We start from the raw sequence: 20,172 nt of genomic DNA, 5'->3' as shown, positions 1-20,172 counted from the left end.
CACCGGGACTCCGACCGGTCGGCGCGTGTCCGCGGCGCTACAAGTGCCGGGGATGCATACCGAGTGAGCGGGCCATGCACGGTGAACATAGACGAAACAAAGGCAGGCTTTTAGTGAGGACAGCCAAACAGAAATAACCAAAAATCGAAAATAGGCTGGGACAAGAAACATCCCCAGCTGCACCCTTCTGCGAGGTTGGTGATCGGGCCCCACGTTGGGCGCCAGTTGTGGCGACCGCCTCACGGCTCCCAGAGCCGGCGGTCCCACACCCGGGGCCATTCCACCCACTCGCTACCAGAAGGAAGTGCAACCAACTCAAAAGGAAGAATGCAATCAAACGTTTAATGACATACCTCACCACGTACAAAGCCTTACCGAACACACCGCCGCAATGCCCAATGCTCGGAGTCGGAGTGCCCCAAAATCCTACGGTGGTCTCCTTTTAAGGAAAAGAATCCTCGCGCCCAGTAACACTTCGAAGAGCGGCACGTGCAATCACAGATAACGATAACATATCACCGGCGTGGTGACGGGAATAACGAAAAGCAGATAACCCGCACATGATAGTTCCCGACAGCGTGACGAGACAACAAATTCGCAGGGAAAGTTCTGTTTCCCGGCATGTTTTTCGTTTTTTGTGAGTCCAATTTGGAGAAGGGGGGATGTGGGAAACAGAACTTTCCCTGCGAATTTGTTGTCTCGTCACGCTGTCGGGAACTATCATGTGCGGGTTATCTGCTTTTCGTTATTCCCGTCACCACGCCGGTGATATGTTATCGTTATCTGTGATTGCACGTGCCGCTCTTCGAAGTGTTACTGGGCGCGAGGATTCTTTTCCTTAAAAGGAGACCACCGTAGGATTTTGGGGCACTCCGACTCCGAGCATTGGGCATTGCGGCGGTGTGTTCGGTAAGGCTTTGTACGTGGTGAGGTATGTCATTAAACGTTTGATTGCATTCTTCCTTTTGAGTTGGTTGCACTTCCTTCTGGTAGCGAGTGGGTGGAACGGCCCCGGGTGTGGGACCGCCGGCTCTGGGAGCCGTGAGGCGGTCGCCACAAGCTCTAATTGCTAATTTAATCGTGTTCAGACCAGCTGTGTGTTTCCGGATAATCGTGGTCAGTGCTTACTACTAATCTTGCGCATAGGAAATAGATAGAAGCTGTATAGGGTTTTTAACTGGTAAACTCTACGCACTTTCTATACAGGATTCAGGAACTAGGATGTGATTGTCTGTATCTGGACAGTCTGTATAGCGCTTATACTAAGCATGGAAGTTCCTATATATGGACATGTGGTATACTTGTTTTTATTTTTTATTTTATTTTTGCTGCACATTTGAAGGAAAAGTAATACATATTATTTGTGCATGTGTGAACATGAATATAAATGTTAATAGCAATATTGTGACATCACTTCAGGCAACGCGAACATTTATTGTTTCCTTTTTAATATTGCACTTGACACACTGCTGCTTCTACACTGTCAGAGAAGGCATATGTATACAATTGGGTAAACCAGGTCTGAAGTACCATTTTTGTACCTATTTCAACTGTATATACCCCGTTTAAAGGAGTACAGAGGACCTTCCAAAAACATTTCAGATTAAGACGTCTGATGAAAGTGTGTGTGTCATTTTACCGAATGGCACTAAAGGTTTTGATGTGTGCAATTTGTTTCCCTGAAAAAAACACTCATAAACATGGGTTTGCGCCTTCACCCTTAACTCGCCACTCCGGGTATTACGAGGAGGAGAAGGTATGATCCCACGTCACCGATGACGCTACAAGGAGAACTTGTTCTGGTTCCCCGGTCACTGGGAGTCAGCGCCTTGTCCCTTTGCCGCCGTTAACCATGTTTTGCCAGTTCTCCCGGAGAACAGGGGATAGAGGGAGCGGCCGAATCATTACCGAGCCAGGAGAAAGGCTTTTTCAGAACCCCGAACAGCCGAGTAGCAGACGGCAGAGGAGTAGCAGACAACATTTCTCTACACCAATCAGCGAGCGTTCTCCTTATAGCGCGTCAGCGCGAGGTTCCAGGAAAATCACAGGCTAGTACTGCTCTTTACTGCCGTTGCGCACGGTCGCTTTTTGCGGCGTACTTTCAATTCAATTTCTGCGATAATTATGACTCTGTGGTATGAATTACTTCGCATGGTGCACCTTACTGGCCTGCTTAACAGTTTTATAGGAAGAAAACGGAGCGTTAAAAACGACTTCTGTGCTACTTTAAACCATGTGTAAGGCACAGATCGTGGCAGCTAATTGTAGAATACGGGGCTCCATCAAGGGTCGAAACCAGAACTGAACCGTAACCGAAAACCGCAAAAACCGTTATTTTTTGACGAACCGAACCGAACCGTAAACATTTTTTCTCTCCCCTTGAACGAACCGGAACTGAACAAAAAAACTTATGATGCGGTAACCGGTTCGCAGACGGTAAAAATGCCTATACCTTCCCATTCGACTGCGCCCACCCCCTCCCTGCATCGCTCGGAATCTTGCCGAATTTATAGAGCGGATATAACAAATTGATAAACCAACAAGTGGTGAGTCCATGCACCTCCTACAGCCTCACCTCCAAAAGGTTCACGACATCCCTGTACATTTTTGTGACTCGAGGTGTAAAAAAAAAAAGATGTACTAACACGACGGCTACACTTTGCATTGTTGCCTCGGCTGCTCCCTTTCATTCAGCATCACAGTGTGAAGGCGACGTAAATTTTACCTTACCTACATTTAATTTACCGTTTAATATCACTCTTTAAATTTCAATAGTTCACAGTGACATCCACAAGCAACGCGGACAACTATAGCGACCACGAGAAAGAGGTTGGCATGTGGTCCAGGGCATGGTGCAGAGCGTCGAGCTCTGGCACCAGCTAGACGCCGACCGCCGAACCAAGAGACGCGACCTCTCTTTTTTTTTTCTTTAGAAATTGGCGATAGCTTTCTGCACTGGAGTTCAATGTTATGCTGTACGCCATTTCCCAGCACTTTTCGGTACAGTAAAGGATGATCTGCTGAATGCATGGTTCTTTGTAGCTGTAAGTGTAGAGTCGAGGGTGTAAGAGAAAGGAAGGAGGAGCAAGCGATCGCCGGAACCTTATGTTATCTCTCACATGTGGTACACTGATTAGCATAGCACGCGTAAACCGGTTCAAACCGCTATTTTGGTTGCGCTGAACCGGAACCCGAATCGAACCGATAACCTTGAACCGGAACTTGAACCGAACCCCCCAAAATAACGGTTTTGAGCCCTGGGCTCCATACATGCGCAACGTGCAGCACCACATTAATTTGGTGTGGAGATTGTGTGGGTTTAGTTCCAGAGTAATTTAAATAATAAACACAGTCCTCAATGCAGTAATATATTAACCAGTTGCAGGAAATATTTTTGGTGGCTGCTCCCGAAATAATCTATGCGTGCTGTCCTCACCCGTGCGGTCGCATCTCAAACGAAGACGGTGGTCTTAGTGGCCTACGAGCCTTTTATATATATCTTTTTTTTTTTGCTTTTTAAACTGTGACACTCATTGTTTGTGACGAGAAATACGCTGAACAAATACAGATGAGAAACCTCAAATGGTAGCTGGTGAGCGAGGTTGAAAATATATAAAAACACACACACGATGACTGGATGCTGCAAATGTGCCCTCACTTCCCAAAATAAATAATTCACTAAGGTATCTGCTTGCTCCCATAATTGTACTAGCCGCGTCATTTGGTAGCTCCCATAGGAGGTCCTGAGGATATGACGGGGAGTCTCACTTTGTCACATTTCTAACAAATTGAGGACCTGGTAGGGAAGTCCTGGGGATGTTATCCCTGTCCGCTGATGACTTTCCTCGGACGTACACAGGAGGTCATTGTGTTCTTGGGGTAACCTCCTTTCTTCGCAGCTTTGTGCTCAAACTACAAGCCGTCAAAAAAGAGGCGGAGCCAAGGGCTCATTTCTACGAATTTTCGGGGAATTTATTTCGGCAATTGCCATTGCATTACGAGTGAGATTACGTGCTATACTGAGTAAAATGACCACGGTGAACCCATTTCCACAAAGAAAACGTTAGGTTGCCTTGGAAAATTTCGGAGTTCAATTCAAGAAATTAACTTTCCGTCAATTGAAATGAAATAAAAATGTTACCAATATGTGGCAAAAGTTATTGTCAGAAAAAATCCCTTGACCGCATGTCTCTCCGGGGCCTACGTTTTTTACTATTAATTTCTATCATGGTTGGTGGACCACCCTGTATACGTTGCATTCAGAGGACCATTTGTGAAGTTTAGTAACTATTTCGGGAGTAAATTTCAGAGCCAGGGGACTAAAATAGGGAGTAATTGCTATCTAGGGAACTATAGGACCTGCAATTACAACCCAGTTTACTCCTTTCTTCTTAGTTCTCACTTTCCCAGTCTCTCAATTCACAGGGGATGGTGTTGCTGATTTTGAGCAGATGGTGGTGGTCTTTGCTATGGTTGGTTCCAGAGGTGAGGAGTAATGCATTAGAAAGTAATGCATTACCGGTAATGCATTACAATTTGAGAACAGGTAATGGTAATGCATTACATTTTGACTGTGCGTCATGTCATTACTCATTAGTTGGAGTGAATGCGATGGCATTCTCTAGAGGGAACAGAAATATTGCGCCATGTCGAGGCACGAAAAATCCGTGATTTTTCCAACCAGACTCCCCAACAACACAATGATATTCTCAGGTCATCCCAGGGATGTTCTATTGGGACAGGAATAACATCCCTCGGACATCCCCGTATGGTCCTCAGTTTGTCAGAAAAGCGTTAAAATGCAACGCCTCGGGCCATCCCCAGAAGCTCCTCAGGAAGTGTCCCAAAAAACATCACCAGTAAGGTTTTAGGAGCAAAACAGGATATCTCATTGTGTTGATTTATGTATTTATTTATTAGCGAAATGGGACCCATTTTGAGTACAAGGCCGTTTTTCTCTTTCCGACACTTGCTCAACCTTAGTCACCAGCTTTTCGTTTGCTGCTTTTTATTTGTTTAGCGTATTTCTCATAACGGAAAAAGAGCGCGGCGGTTTAAAAAGCAAGCAGAAAGAAACATCAAAGATTTTCAGGAGCACTTTGTCCGAGAAAATCACTTCGAAAGGTACTGGACTTTCCCTCCGAACAGAAACAAATACTATTTATTGCTTGTTACGCGTCCTCCCGTAAATTTGAGAGCCTTAGTCACTTCCGAATGAAAAACGAAGGGTGAGCTGCTAAGTTTAATTCGATTATGCAAACAAATAATACAACAAACGAGGAATTGCTTAGAGTATTAACTCCCCATCAATGCAAATCCTATGTTTCTTACTCCATTTGGTTTGAGACATTCGGTGGAACCTTGGGAGGTCAAAAACAGTGCAAGAGAATCGCGCATTTTTGTCTTTTTCGCGGTAAATACTCCATGTGTCGTAGACAGTCACATTTTTCTGGGATGAGGAATCTTACAAAGGACCGCACTTCGTTTATGACAAATGCCATTCAGCCCCAGAGATCGACCCAAAAACAAAACAAATGTATCACTCAGTATTTGGGGAATCTTAGCAGGTAAACTATACAAAATATTTCTCATCCAGTCAGTTGCCCACAGGGACACGCACAGGACGTACTTGAATGACTCTTCGCGGACAATCCGCGAGTATCGTCCTCAGGACGCTCTGCGGATTCATGTCGAAGGACGAGGACACGATGACACTTTGGGGATATCCTCAGGACCGCGTGTGTTCTTTGGGCACCAGAACGAGAACGTGGTATTCTTCGGTAGGCCAACACCGTCCCCAGATGGTGTCATCGCCCTTTTTCTCCCCTAACGCTTTTCTGACCTTAGTTGTCCCGATCCCGGCGTTCCTGATATGGCATTGCTAAATGGAAGCGATATTGTTGACGTCCTGCCTACCCCGCGGTACGCTACCGCAGCAGACACCTCGAGCCCTGCTGCCCATCCGAAGTTGACTTTGCATCAATTAATTCCTTGTATGCCCTTGGTATCATACTCCCCCGCTGGTTGTAACACTCTGCCCCACCCTGGGGCGCACAGTTACAAGAGTTAGCTGTCTATATTTTCGTAATTTGTCGGAGTATCGCTTCAAAAATAACGTTCATTTTGTATGACCAATATAACACAAGATTTGTTCTAGCCAGCAGAGTTAAAAATGCAAAAGTTTTCTTTCCTGAACAAATATACAAAATATCGACAAACCTTTTCGTCTCACTGTGCCTCACGTTCCCCTACACTTTTCAGTGTTTTTCTTCTCGGCAGCTTGTATGCTATGACACGAAGAGAAGTTTCCACAGTACGACAAATATTCCTTGTTAAACGCACGATAAGACGTGCAGCAGGAGTGTTGCCAGCCGAAGCAAAGCGAGAAAACAAAGCAAACCGAAATCACCGAAACTATGCATCAGAGAGGCGTTTACAAGCGCAAAAGCGTACTACAATGGGCATTTATAGACACAGTAAAAGCACGGCTAAAATGTTTCTTAATCCATAATTCGCGCTCACATATTTAGTATGCGCGATAGGATTCCAAAAGAAAAAAAAAATAGACATTTTGCCTGAAGATCCGGTCCCTAATGATTATAAAACCCGATAGACAGTAATAGCTCGTAGTTTCTCTATTAGGGAACAACGCCGTGGATACTTACGATGCGTACGATATCGTACCGATGATGCTATACACATCAACCACGTCCATTTGTAATACAGCAACGGCGAAGTGTTCCAAGACATTGTGTTAAAAAACAAATGCGAGACACGACAACTTTCATGCGAAAAATTCCCAACAGAGGTTTATTATATACAGTTAAAGTGCAGGATACTACTTCAGTGTCTGCATGAACACAGAAATGCCAGTGACACGTTTGAAAAAAAAAAAAAAAAAGAAATGCGTGTGTCAGGAAGCAAAGATGGCAGGTCGTGTAGCCTCCAAACTCATGGTGCGTCCAGTTTCTCTCAGCGCACACCCGAGAATGTCTCGCTATCAGGAATTGCGCTGACTGATGTTTGTACGGCGGTGAACAAGCGCATCCAGTCTTCGTCAAAATGTAAGCCTGATCTCTGAGGAGTGACTAAGCTAGATATACCCCTGAAATTTACATGGCTGTACCAAAATTACCCTCATCGAAGGCTAAATATTATATTTTTGCTTAATATATGTGATAATCAAAATGAATCGTTTCATCATTAGCCCACGCCTGAAGTGGAGCTAGCACTTCTGTAAATATGACAGTTCCGATACCACCTAGAACACGGAAGAGAAGACATGGCTGGAAGCATGACTGGACACATCACATGGCCTCCGAGTGCAGAAGACACGTTCCAACTTAACACCCAAAAGACCTTAATTTCAGTTGGAGTTGGAGTTAGGAAAGAAAAGTATGGAGATGGTGTCTCCTACAAAGCACAGTCTTAGCACTCGAGTAGTGTCCATTTTCGCAGTCAGGCTTCCAAAGATCATAAATTTTTTAAATCACACCCTTACAGGTTATCGGCAAACAAAACAATTAATTAGAGCAATGTGTTACAGAAAGGAACACAACTGCAGGGGTAATTTTGTCCTCTGTTGCTCAGGCTTCCATTAATGAAGAATGTTCTGTGTGGCTGCTGCAGAAATCAATCAGCTGGACCCCGTGGTCAGAGTGCTCTTGGTTATGGCTGTCTTGCGGTCTCAAATCGCACTGAGTGCAAAGTTGCCAGTGCAACAGTGATGCAAACCGCAGGGCACATCGCAACTTAATCGCATAAAAGGCACAGTCCAACCATATTTGGAAATGCTGGGCAATGCTAAAAACCCGCAGGGCTCTAGGCCCACAACCTAAAAGCGAGTTATGAAGCCTGCGGTATATGCTGCAAGAATAACTTGTAATGCAGGTGGCGTTACCAGTATAGGTGCAAAATGTGTGCATTGCAAATCTGTGTATTTCTGGGAACGAGAATTACCATCCAGTATTTTACACATAAAGCCGACCTAACGTCCCGCAAATTTTACATAGTACAGAAAAAACACGGGGAAACCTCCTGTGATCAATCTCACACGCTGTCTTGTGAATATCATTCGAATTTCCCACCTTTCGTTCTTACCCATGGTTACTTTTAGCTCAGGTCTCATTGAACTTCACCTTGAAATAACAGTTGCAGATATGCCCAACATCTGGGAAATGGCGTCAAGGAAGTTGACTCGATGTGCACACAGATGTGGGTCGCGTGTCTCTGTAGCCGTTATACAACTTGACTTAGCCGGCGTACACTTGAAATGAAATGTCATCTCCTCTATACTACAGTGCTCAGCCAAGTACGATGTGCTGCACTTTTGGAGCTGTTCCACCACTTCGTCCACGGTACGGGGCCCAGAATGCTTGCCAAAAGGCACATTCATCCAGACGTGGGCCAAAGTTTATACTCATGTTTCTGGCAGACACGGAGACGTAGAATGGGTTCTCTCGGGAATATGGAGGCCACGGCTTCTGCAAGGGCAAACTTGGGCGTCTGAAAGCATATGAATGTTTCACGTCAGTACAAGCATTAACTTTATCCAAGCAGTGAGTCGGAATTGACGTAGAATTAACGCGGTCAGAGTAAGAAACCCGTGCTCATGCGCTCCCTAGGGCTTCTGTACATCTAGATCAAGGTATATCTATACGCTCGAAAAAAAAAGTGTCTAAACGGGCCACTGCAATTTACATTGCAGAAACAACACAATGAGGCGTTCTCTTTTGATGGCAGACCCCCGGCAGCCGTCGGGACTTGGTATCATTGTACTGGCTCCAACGACTATTGAGGTACGGGATTTCGTTAGGGCAAGGCGCAACGGCAGTCTCCTCTGCTCATACTGAAGTGCGCTATGCACCAACGCTAACGTTTTTCATTAGCCTGCATGTTACGGCTCCGAAGGAACTCGTCCGGGAGTTTCCCGCGGGTTTTCTTCAGATGGTGTAACGCAAATGTCGGCACAGTACCCCATGGAGTCGACCCAAGACGCCCGATACCCTCCTCCCCAGAGCGCTATGCTGCCATGCCAAGAAGGCCGTATGTTATTCTTCTGTCTCCGTCTAGTGTTTCCTCTCTTATACTCCTGTCCCATGGGCTCTCTAGACGCCTTTCAAGACAAGGACACGAATGACGTTTGTGCACAATAAATACGTCAATGTACGTAAGAATTGAATTACGATTGAATCACGATTGAATCACGATACGTAAGAATTGAATTACGATTGAATCACGATACGTAAGAATTGAATTAAAATTTTATTAATTGCTGAAATAATTTCCTAAATCGGCGCTTCCGTCACGACGCTGGGTCCTGTTCTATACAGATCGGCAGTGCCGTGTGTTAGCGGCGCAAACCCATTTCGATAAGTGCCCTTCAAGGGTGAGAAGGACATCCGCTTCGAAGGAGATCTATAGTCGTGGTCAAGCAAATAACTCATTGCCGGTGCCTCTTTTTCTCCAATTATTCCAAGGTTCTGGGCCCTTGGCCACCCGACCATCAGTTCCACGCCATGCAGGCGTTTGTGCGATTTTGCGCAGACTCCATGTTGGTGGACACAATGTGATTGACAGTGTGGGTGAGTGACTGACTGAGTGTCTTTGTCACTCATTGTTCTTATTATAGTTAGCCATTTTTGTTTTTCGAAGTGATCTGGAGTAGCCGGCTCTCGTAATGAGCGCCTATTTCTCGATTTTTTTCTTCTCAACTCAACTCAACTGAACTCTCCAATTATTTAGCCACCCAAGCCCACATAGTGTTGGAAACGTTTTATGTAGAATCTCTCCAGGTCATATGTTTCCTTTTCGCAAAGCTTATTTTCATATTCAAGTGTAATAAGTATATATTATGGAGTTCTGCTTCAACGCAGGAGATGTCGTTCTTGGGTTGTACACGACTACAGCATACCCTTGTGACAGTGGAATTACGCTGCCGAGGCAAGGACACGTTCGCTCTCCTTTGGTTGTCGACGCTTAGGAGGCGCTTGAGAACCGGTTTGACACTCTGTACTTACAGCCTCTGTGTACTTAGTGAGGCATGCGCCACCTGAAAGCGCTTTGCTACAACGAAAGACCTTCAATTCTACAGACTGACGACAGAGGACTCTAATGGTGCAGAAATTAAAGGCATCAAAGTAATCAAATTTTTAGCGCATAGTTACATGAAGTAATCCTGCATCAGCTCGATTATCGTAGGTGTCGTCCCGAAACACTTGTGGTACTCGCATCAAATTTAGCAGTATCAAAATTATCTGGCTTCTGAGTGAAAAAAAAAAAAAAATGCTTCTAACCGAATGTAAGTCGTAGTTGCCCAAACACTTGTGCAATTATTGACCCACATAGCGTCTTGTAAACATTGGTTTCAATTGAATTCAAGGAAATATAAAGAAGAAACGAAAACACGCTTCGCGAAACCGTGCTGGTCTTAGCCATTTTGTGGACCCCAGCCCTTTAATTTGTGACCATTGGCATATCTAGTTATAACTACGCGATAAGGCCTCCACAACCTAATGTAGTTACACATTCCCTCACATCGAGGGACGAACATATCATACAAAAATATTGCGCCTATGTTCGTTAAGAAGCGACTTCCGCGTTTTATGCCCCAAATGAAGCCACCAACTGCAGAGGAGGGTTTCATCGCCACTTTTTCGGGGTCACTGCAGATGGATCTTTGCCTTGGTCAGCGGAAGTACGTCGTATCAAAGAGAACGCTTATGCCATCGTTAACAACCTGTGCTACTTCGACTGTTTTTGGTGGAAAGCGTTATGAATGTCATACTTGGTGGCACGACAGAAGCTCGCGTGACTGAAAGAGAGGAAAGAACCATATTGGAGAAACTGCACCTAATTCCTTTAAATGTGTCTTTGTGAATGCATATTCAGCGTACAATACACTGATAACTCCTCTAAGAAATTTGCTGTTTGCCACTTGGTGACAGGCGAGAAACATTACACCGTGTTTACTGAACGTCTCGTCCAGTTCGCGCATATTACATGAGATGTGTACTGGGACTAGAGCACTGCACGGGCCCGGGCTTACCCGAAAGCCCGAGCCGGTCCGGCTCGCGGGCCGGGTCGGGCCGTGCTTTGCGTTTTTTATGCGGGCCTGGGCCGGGCTCGGGTTTCAGTCACCGTGCCCGGGCTAGGTACGGGCTTGACAACGCCGACCATGGACGAGCATGTAGCGAACATATTTTGCGAGACTGGACAGCTGCATTTTAATGACACTATTTTTTTTTTTTTCATTGGGTATGGTGTATCATGGTATTCTCATCTGAGAACTATCACTTTTTTATATGTGATCATGCTTATTTCGTGTAATGGGCATGGATTTCACGCGTGCACTAGCACATTTGGGGACGCTTGGTGCGGCGTGCGCGCTGAGCAAGTCCGGCACGAGGGTGAGTTAGGTTAGGTGTTGGGACATATTTCGTTCCCGTGAGAGTCCTGTACGAGGGTCAGTTAAGTTAGGTGTTCTGACATATTTCGTTCGCGTGAGAGTTCGAGAAGGGGGAATAACACCGGTGCATGCGCAATAGAACGGAAACGAGCCTCTCTTGATCCGCAAGGTACACACACATCGCCCACGCGCTACTGCGCGCTGCCTCCCCAAGCAAGCAAGCACCGAGCACACAGCGGCTTGCCGACAGAGAAATAGCCTGTAAAACGCAGAGCGTATTCGCCTCGAGATCGAACAGCGTCGCCGCCATGCGGCTGCTCCGTGAACTGCCTTTAGTGGGGATGCGCGGCTTGAGCCGGTGCTTTCGCTGTGGTCATCGCGCTCGAAAACGTGATTGGAAGGCTCAATGTCTGGACATTTGTGCTTTTAAAATCGCTTTAAAATGAGTGAAAATGACTTGGTGGAAAACTTTTTTGAACTTTTCTAGTTCTCTGCACCAGCGCGCTTAGCAGGGAAGAAAACTACAGATCGTGCATATGTTCCAGTATGCGGATTCCACTCGTCCTTTGTTATATTATATTTGTCACTGTGGTTCTGTGTGTCAAACAAAATGTACCAAGAGCTAAGGTCAATGTTGTAACAGTTTTTTTATTATTATTATAAGTATAAAACTACGTCACAGTTATTTATAGAATGGTTCCTGTGCTAGCTGTTCTAAGTTACTTCACAATGCTCAGGTAGGATATTCTGCACACGCTAGACACAAGTTGTGTCGAATGTATTAATATATGGGATATATGAATGCATGAATATATATATTTATGACACGGGTGTTTATAAATGTGTGAATTTCAAGCTTTCATCTCATTTCATCTAACCGTATGACAGACTAGACTTTTATCTTTCACATACATAATCATTGGAACGCACGCATTCAAAGTAAAATGCTATCACCACCCCTGAATGTAATATGTAAAACACGCGTGTTTATTGGGGTATGAAGCACGTGTGCAACAGCGTGTTTCAGAATATATACCTGCCGCTGGAACCAAAAACTTAGTTTATATGTAGTTATTACCTGACCGGTAGCACCCCAAAGTCAAGTCCACCACAAAGGTGTGGTCATCTTGTAACATATTTTAGCACCTTTTAGTGAATGCCAGCCCAGGAGACAAATCAAACCTCGAACCTCTCCTGTACTCGCTCGACGCAAAATTGCAAAAATTGCGCCACCTACAGTTCGATCTCGAGGCGATACCAATTAGCTGCGTCCTTTTCATCGCTGCGCTGTGCTCTTTCAATACGCGGATTTGAAGGGAAACCAGAGCAGAGACCTGAGCATAGCGCACGTCAAAAGAACCCCAGGTGGTCCAAATTATCCGCATTCCTACCCTGCGGCATGTGCAACATGTCACCACACTGCGCAGAAAACCTTACGTGTAACGTCACAGTACCATTTGTGCTCTTTAGTAAATCTCGATACGCCTCCGAGCATCGAGAACACATAGAGCAGAGGCGGGCTGGGACCGGGCCTGAGCATGGAAACAGTCGGGTACGGGCTGGGCCCGGGGCGGGTGGGTCGGGCTCGGGCCGGGCCGGGCCCGGGCTGGAAATCTATGGAAAACGTTGGGCCAGGGCCGGGTGCGGGCCATAGCAGCCGGGCCTGGGCCAGGCACGGGCCTGAAAATTAGGCCCGTGCAGTGCTCTAACTGGGACACACAGCGGGTACACAAAAATTTTAAGGGGCGCTTGGACGCTCATATTTTCAACCACACGAGCAAAACTATTACATTTGTACGCCATTTATTTGGTGCGTCTTCTATTTATTAATACAGGTAAACAATAGGAGAAGGAAGGAGAAGTTAGAAGGAAGGAGTACTATATAAGAAGGCCGACAATGTGGTATGGCGGGTAAGTAAAAGTAACTGAGTACTGGTAACTAGATACCTTTTGTGTATCTGGAGTAAAATGGCGAATGCATTTTGCTGCTACACTCTAAGAAAAAAAGGAGTACTTTTACTCCTTTTGGGGACTAAATGCCTTGCCACAAAAAATAGTCCCTTTCGGGAGTAAATGCACGGGAGTAAATGAATGTCACAGAGTGTAAACTGCATTTCCCGCGCAGTTGTAAGAGTCCCAAGTACATAATTCGTGTGCATGCATGAAAATACTTTGAAGCAAACCGTCAACCGTGATATATCGCGTGATTTAAAATCTTGCGCCATACATAGGGCACAATTTGCGGAGAAAGATGCGCTAACTGTTTCTTACTCTGTGTGGTTGGAATATTGCTACGTTGTCTGAGTTATACAGCCTTATGTCGTTCAAATTGACCAAGGGCACATATTTACGTAGATTGTTGCATTCAGGAGACCATTCGCGAAGTTTAGTGACAATCTGCAGTCCTGGGGAGTAAATGTCGGGACTAAATCTCGGGTTAGGGGACTAAAATGGGGAGTAATTGCAGACTAAAGGAGTAGAAGCTGCAACTACTCCCCGTTTTACTCCTTTTTTCCTTAGAGTGTAGTAAGTGTAACGGAGTTACTTTCTACAGGTAACTTTTACTCTTTTTCAAGTATTGTTTCAGTACTTTTGAATCAGAAAATAATTGGAAAAAAAAAATCCAGTTCCACATACCACCTGGTTATGTGTCGTGTAGAAAGTACTTTAAATTATAGAATTAAATTGTAGAATCGTGGTCTTTGTTCACGGGCGTCTAGTCGGTATATAATCAATTTTAAATAAAGGCATTTTATGTTTCATGTCTGATATGGGCGCAGAATTCGCAAAACAAGGCAGAGGACCCGAGGAGAAGCGGTAGTAGCGTAACAAATTATTCAATTCGTAGAACGTAGAAAGTAACTGTAAAAGTACCGAGTATATTTTTGGTGTATCTGTAACTGTACTGATCTATCTTCAAAATGGTGTAACTGTAGCTGTAGCCCAGATATATTATTTAAAATAACTTTAACAACCCTGCTCACCCTCCCTTGATATCGTCGCGGTTAAGACAAATAAATGCTGGTCTGAAAAAGTGGTGGTGGCTTTCGCGTATCTGTCACATTGTTTCGTGTCTGAAAAAAACGAGCACTGCGCAAGCTACTAGCACGCACACGTTTTCTTCTTCTCGCGGCAGAGCCGTTCCGGTCGTATGATGGGCAGGGCTCCAGAACGCGCTCGGGTGCTCTTCGCCAATCTCATCACGTGGTAGTGGAGGCGCTTCCAGAGACAGCGCATCGAGCCCGTGGTAGCCACCTGTCGGCAGGCCCGTCGTCCGGCGCAGTCTGCAGCCTCCGTTCGGCACACCATTCATTCTAGCCCGCCATAAATGTGGTGGCGGTTCATAGCGCGAGATCCTTTGAAATGATTTGATTTGAAGATTAATGGCGCAACAACAACGGAGGTCATACTGCGCCATGACAATGAGCACCTTAAGTAGCGGCTCCAGAGCGCATGGACCACGCTATACTAGACGGGACATCTCCTTTTGCAGAGTGTGGACGTATACCCATAAAATCGAAGTGCTTCTCGCGCTCCCCACCCTCCCCTCCGGTTAAACCCACCTACACCCAGACATGTACAAAATACTGTGCAAAAGTATTTCAAATAGAGTACAAATTACTCAAAACTGAAGGTAACTTGAGTGAAGCACTAAATACTCCAAGAAAAATTTAAGATGCTCGTTAAAGTACAGGGTGTGTGCAGAAAAACATGACCCGCATTTTTACATGTAACTCGTTGTCTACTTAGCCGTGGAACTTCCGGTGGCGCACGACGGCGTATTTATGCGTGCGAAAGCTACAAAAAAATCCTGGAAGCCATACTCAGTGTAAAAAAATAAACAGAGCGCGAAAACATGGGCTTCCATGCATTAGAATAAGGCGGTCATGACAGTGCATGGTAGTGTATTTCGGTCTCATGAGTGTTATGTGCAGGCACCGCTAGGGGTACTGCCGATGAGCATCTATGTAGGACATCGTTTCGATTTATGCACCGATAGCTCCCCTAGCGGCACTTGAACACAACTCTCCTACGTGCACCATGTTGCCCTTTGACATACACCCTGTTGTCCACCATGTTGCCCTATTCTGATGCACGGAAGCCGACGTTTTCGTTGTTCCGTTTATTTTTTAAACTGGGTATGGCTTCCACAATTTTTCTACAGATTTCGCACGCATAAATGCGCCATCGTGCGCCACCGGAAGTTCGTTAGTGAGGTAGGCAACAAGCTATGTGCCTAAATGCGGGTCACGTTTTTCTGCACACACCCTGTACTTTAGTATATTACCAGTAAGCGAAACGCGTATTGTAAACGTGGCTGTACAAATGATAGGAATAAACTTTGTCCGCCACACTTAAGCATATCTTTTATTTGCAAGGTCTCGGTGCCAAGTAATGTTTGGTGAACGTAGGGGAACTCAAGTAATCTTTGGTGATATTTTCTGACTGAAATATTCGTAATCCCTCCTGTATCAGCTCGGGTCTTTCAACTTCTGGCGCGAGGAAATAAATGGCGGGATTATCTCGTACCTAATCACCTGGGGATTCACCTGGCAATATGGATAGGAACCGTTTTCTGACGAAGGGGTCGGGCTATTCACAAGCAAGGCCAAGCGTGGGACCAGCCTATTGTACAGGAGGATAAATGCAGAAAGAAAGAAGATAACAAGGAAGAAAAAAAGGGGAAGTTCCAGTGAGCTGAAAATCTGGACACGGCAGGGAAGTGTGCTGGATACGGCTTGACGAGGAAGAAACGTATTTTGAGCACTAAGTAGCAAATACTGAAAAAAAAAAGTATTTTGTGTCAAGTAAAAAGTGTCAACAGTACGAGGCCTTAGGTGCAAAACTGCGCGTTTTATTGCGAGGTTATCGGATAAAAATAATTACCGTGATCGAAATACATCCAAAACGTTGCGCAGAACAACAACCGCATTGTTTACAAACGGTTTGCCCGCCGATCACGGGCGCCGCCATCTTTAAGGTCACGTGTGCCTTGACGTTTGCTGTGACGTGCGACCAGGACCTGTCCAGGACGCATTGCGTTCGCCCAGCACGCTTTCGTCTACGGAGCAATACATTAGATCAGGGAAGGGTAACGGTAATGGTAACGGAAACAGAAACGGTATATTACCGAAATTGGAGGTGGTAACGATAGCGGAAACGGAAACGCATACCACGGTCCTCCATTACCGGAAACAGAAACGGAAACGAATTTATCGCCCGGTATTGAATTCGGGTGATGACTATTCCTGTTGTGCGATGACATTTGAGTGACTTTTCAATTTTTGTTTTTGTTTTGATGACTCCATTCCCTGTAATGCTCTAAATACTACACGAAAGCATGGAAGGAAAGCGCAATATTGGATCTCGAGGGTGCATCCGTCGCTTACATCGTCCCAGTCCTCATAATTGCATGACATCAACACATGACTATACTCCACCATAGCACGTGGATGACAGCCTACTATTTAGTTACTTATTTTGTACTTTGTTCTTTTTTTTAATTTCACCGTGGCCATGACAGTATTATTTACTACTGAGAGCGTCTGCTTATGAATGCGACACTGAATGAAGGTTACGCCCATCTGGAGTTGCTGGACTCCGAGTGACTGAAGACTGAAGACATGTTCCTACATTTTTTTTAAGTCTTGCAAAATGTGCGCATCCCGACGACGTAAAATTACTTATGTACTGTGTACACGTGACACCGAAGGCACTTGGGCAAAACAGGGTGCTGACAGAGCTGCAAGGGCTGTCCTCTCGCAGCTCTGTAACAACCGTTCCATTACCGGAAACAGTAACGGAAACGTAACGGAAACGAAATTGAAGGGCGGCCGGTATCAGAAACGGATAACGGAAACAAAAATATAGCAGTAACGAAAATAGAAACGGTAACCAAAATATGTCCGTTATCCTTCCCTGCATTAGATGCCACTCCTGTGTTGGCGAGGATCCACGCTTCCGCCACTTCTGCGCTCACTTATTTCCGCTTCGGAGTTTTGACAGACATTGCAGCCACTTGGTTTTTAAAAGCGTAGCAGTGAATAAATTGACCTTGCGAAATGCTGAGCCTTTGCGTTCTTACACCACCGCTAATGCAGGTGATCAGCGATGGTTAGTTCCCGACGTGGATCGATCACTCGAACTTGTAGCGCAACCCAAAAGACACGGACGAAGACGACAATACAAGACAACTGCATACTCTCAACTGAAAAACTTCAATGGGTATATTTACCAACTATCCAGCCTTTATCCTTTAGTGGATCGATCAACCGATAGATCAATTGATTCTTGATCGATTCTTGTGAGCACCGTTCGTCGTTGCAATTACGTGCAGGTCAAACGAGGCATCCATGCACCAAAACACGTTTGCCAGCTGGCGGAACTACATCACTTCGCTTCCGTCCCCGTCTCTTTGGCCCCGTGGCTCCGCTTTTGATGGCGATTTCGGGTGATGCATTTGGGGCACTTTTTTCTGCCCCGAACCCGAGCGGTAAATTCGGGTGGTGCGGTCCGAGCAAGAGCCGCGTGTTCGGATGATGCACTACGGAGCAGTTTGCTCGCCCCAAGAGCACTTTTTTGGCTCTTGCTGCGAGAGGCCGAGCCAAAACCGCCCTCAACTCTCTTCTTCCGCTCTCGACGGCGAGCATGCGCGTATATGCGCCTCACGAGTGTCGTCTGCTACGTATTGCTCCTGCGGCTGTCTGCCTGTCACATGTCTTGTCATCTGTCTCTTTGTTGCGTTCACCATTGACGGCACGGATCTTTACGAAAGTAGTAGCGATGAAAGTTCAATTGACACCGATAATGTGAATGACAAAGAGGATGATGTGACCTGCTTCTCGCAAGCTATGCTTGTGCTCAGGTGAAAGTGCGCGACGACGCCAACGACGCTGCCGGAAGTTCACGAACACGACGAACGCACAATGCTAGCGAGCGCAGCGACCCTCGTAGAAGAGCGGTAGAGCGTCCGACAAATTCGGGTGATGACTGCCCCAGAGCGACTCTCGTGTAGAGCGTGCACTGGACCTGGGCGCTCTCGCTCGGATTACCAGGTGCATCACCCGAAATCGCCATGAGAAGGTGTCAGAAATTTTGACAGTAGTTACGAGCACCGGAAGTGCGCTTGGCCGTTTAGTGGGGAGAGCTACGGCTCTCTTGACTCTGGGGCCGCCACTCAACGCACCCAATGATAAAACACCTTTCAGTAGACCAATCCGAAGCCTCTCCGCATCGTCGCGCTTCTAGAGAGGGAGAGGAAAAGCTTCAATGGCGGTTTCTTTGGCTCATAAATCACGAACGATGAATCCCGTTCCGTTTTGTGTTGGTGTAAAGGCAAAGGGCATCTTATCATTCCGCAAGGAGCAATTTTTGCACCTCAGTGCCCCGTTAAAGCTAGCCGTGGCTTCGCAATAGGTATAATCAGTTCTTCATTTTTTATGTCTTCTAATTACGAGAATTGATCACATTTCCCCAAGAAAATATTCCCTTGAAAATTTTGAGATTTCTAGAATAGGTTACCCAAACGCTTTGGGGCCCAATGAAATTCGGTATCGTCACTTCGCATGCCCAATCCAATCCATGTTTGACATTTTAGGAGTGCGCTTTCTATTCGAAATTAGCGTGAGCACTCAAACTCGTCCTGACGTGAACTCGCGTCACGTTAAAGAGCCGTAGTCCTCGGAGTCGCCAAGGGACGGAGCACGAAAGCGGGCCCGCCGACCTAGGAAAAAGAGGCCGGCCGTTTCCAGTATTCCAATTCGAGCCGTCCTAGAAATTCGCCCGGGGTCCCAAGTTTTTCTGCGTCTGGCGCAGGGGCCCTGCGGCACGTGCGGCACACAATCTTGTGTGCTGCCTACTCTTGAGTAGGCACTCACGCGTCGCCGTCGCGCTGCGCGAGATGTTGCGAGAGCCACGAAACAGAAGTCAAGGAATGACAACGTTTAGTGTAACTAGTGTAACGTCAATTCATTGAGCATCAGGCTTGTATTTTTTAACATCAATCAAGCTCGTATTTTTGAATTTAAATACATTTCGTAGGCAAAATAAATTATGTGTGGTACAGCTCGACGGCGCTGCAAGCGCAGAGCGCTTGTGTTTTAGTTTGCAGTTTGCGGTGGGGAAATCTTCTTCTAAAACCCTCTTGCGTTGCCTTCGTTTGCATCCTCCGTATGCCCCATTTATTGGGTACGACTCCAATTATCAGTTCTCCGTAAATTCCCTCAGGAATCACGCCTCCTATTCTGGAACTCTTATTCAGTTGATAACGCAGAGGCCTCTGTGACATTCATTGCCCAGCTGCGTCTTGGACACCTCTCAGATAATTTCGTGACCACTATCACGACGGTGTCTTCAAGGCCCATCCCTCCAAATTATGCGTAGCACTAACGTAGCATGGCACAACGCGCCCATAACGGTTTTATAACTGCACCCGAGACTCCCCCGTACATTGAGTATCCCTATCGGAATCCGACACGCAGTTCGCGGCCTTGGCGGAAACGTTACGGGCCTCCGCCGTGCGCACGCGTTAAACCCTTTCAGCTCCACCTGAACCGCAAATCACACAACTTTGCTTGCTGTGAGTCTATACAGGCATCACATTGGTACACACGTCACCAAAAGGTTCTAGCGAAGCCGACACGTCCTGTCTAATGTATACATAATGTGTATACAATACAATCCAACGCTGCGGAATGTCACGATGTTGCTCATGTATGCAATTCGAGTGTCGAATTTAGCGAAGACAGTAAAAAGAATTGTTCGTT

The 20,172-nt window shown here is 46.0% G+C and overlaps 2 protein-coding genes across 7 annotated transcripts in view; one reads left to right on the top strand and one right to left on the bottom strand.

Moving 5' to 3' along the window:
* Nucleotides 1–6,788: 6,788 nt before the first annotated feature.
* The window catches only part of LOC135385710 (acetylcholinesterase-like), a 93,913-nt gene continuing 80,529 nt past the window's right edge, over nt 6,789–20,172 (bottom strand). For all 6 annotated transcript variants that reach the window (XM_064615180.1, XM_064615179.1, XM_064615184.1 and 3 more), the window contains one exon: nt 6,789–8,505. In XM_064615180.1, the coding sequence (XP_064471250.1) occupies nt 8,304–8,505 (202 nt within the window). In that variant the 3' untranslated portion in view covers nt 6,789–8,303. The remainder of the gene's footprint in view (nt 8,506–20,172) is intronic.
* Nucleotides 13,245–20,172, top strand: part of LOC135385712 (acetylcholinesterase-like) — an 80,379-nt gene continuing 73,451 nt past the window's right edge. Inside the window, exon 1 of the mRNA XM_064615186.1 lies at nt 13,245–13,318. Coding sequence (XP_064471256.1) covers nt 13,312–13,318 — 7 coding nt within the window. The 5' untranslated portion in view covers nt 13,245–13,311. The remainder of the gene's footprint in view (nt 13,319–20,172) is intronic.

The sequence above is a fragment of the Ornithodoros turicata genome, chromosome 2 (assembly GCF_037126465.1).
Source record: "Ornithodoros turicata isolate Travis chromosome 2, ASM3712646v1, whole genome shotgun sequence".
Taxonomy (NCBI): domain Eukaryota; kingdom Metazoa; phylum Arthropoda; class Arachnida; order Ixodida; family Argasidae; genus Ornithodoros; species Ornithodoros turicata.
The sequence above is the reverse complement of the archived record's forward strand: the minus strand, read 5'-3'. Positions and strand labels throughout refer to the sequence as shown.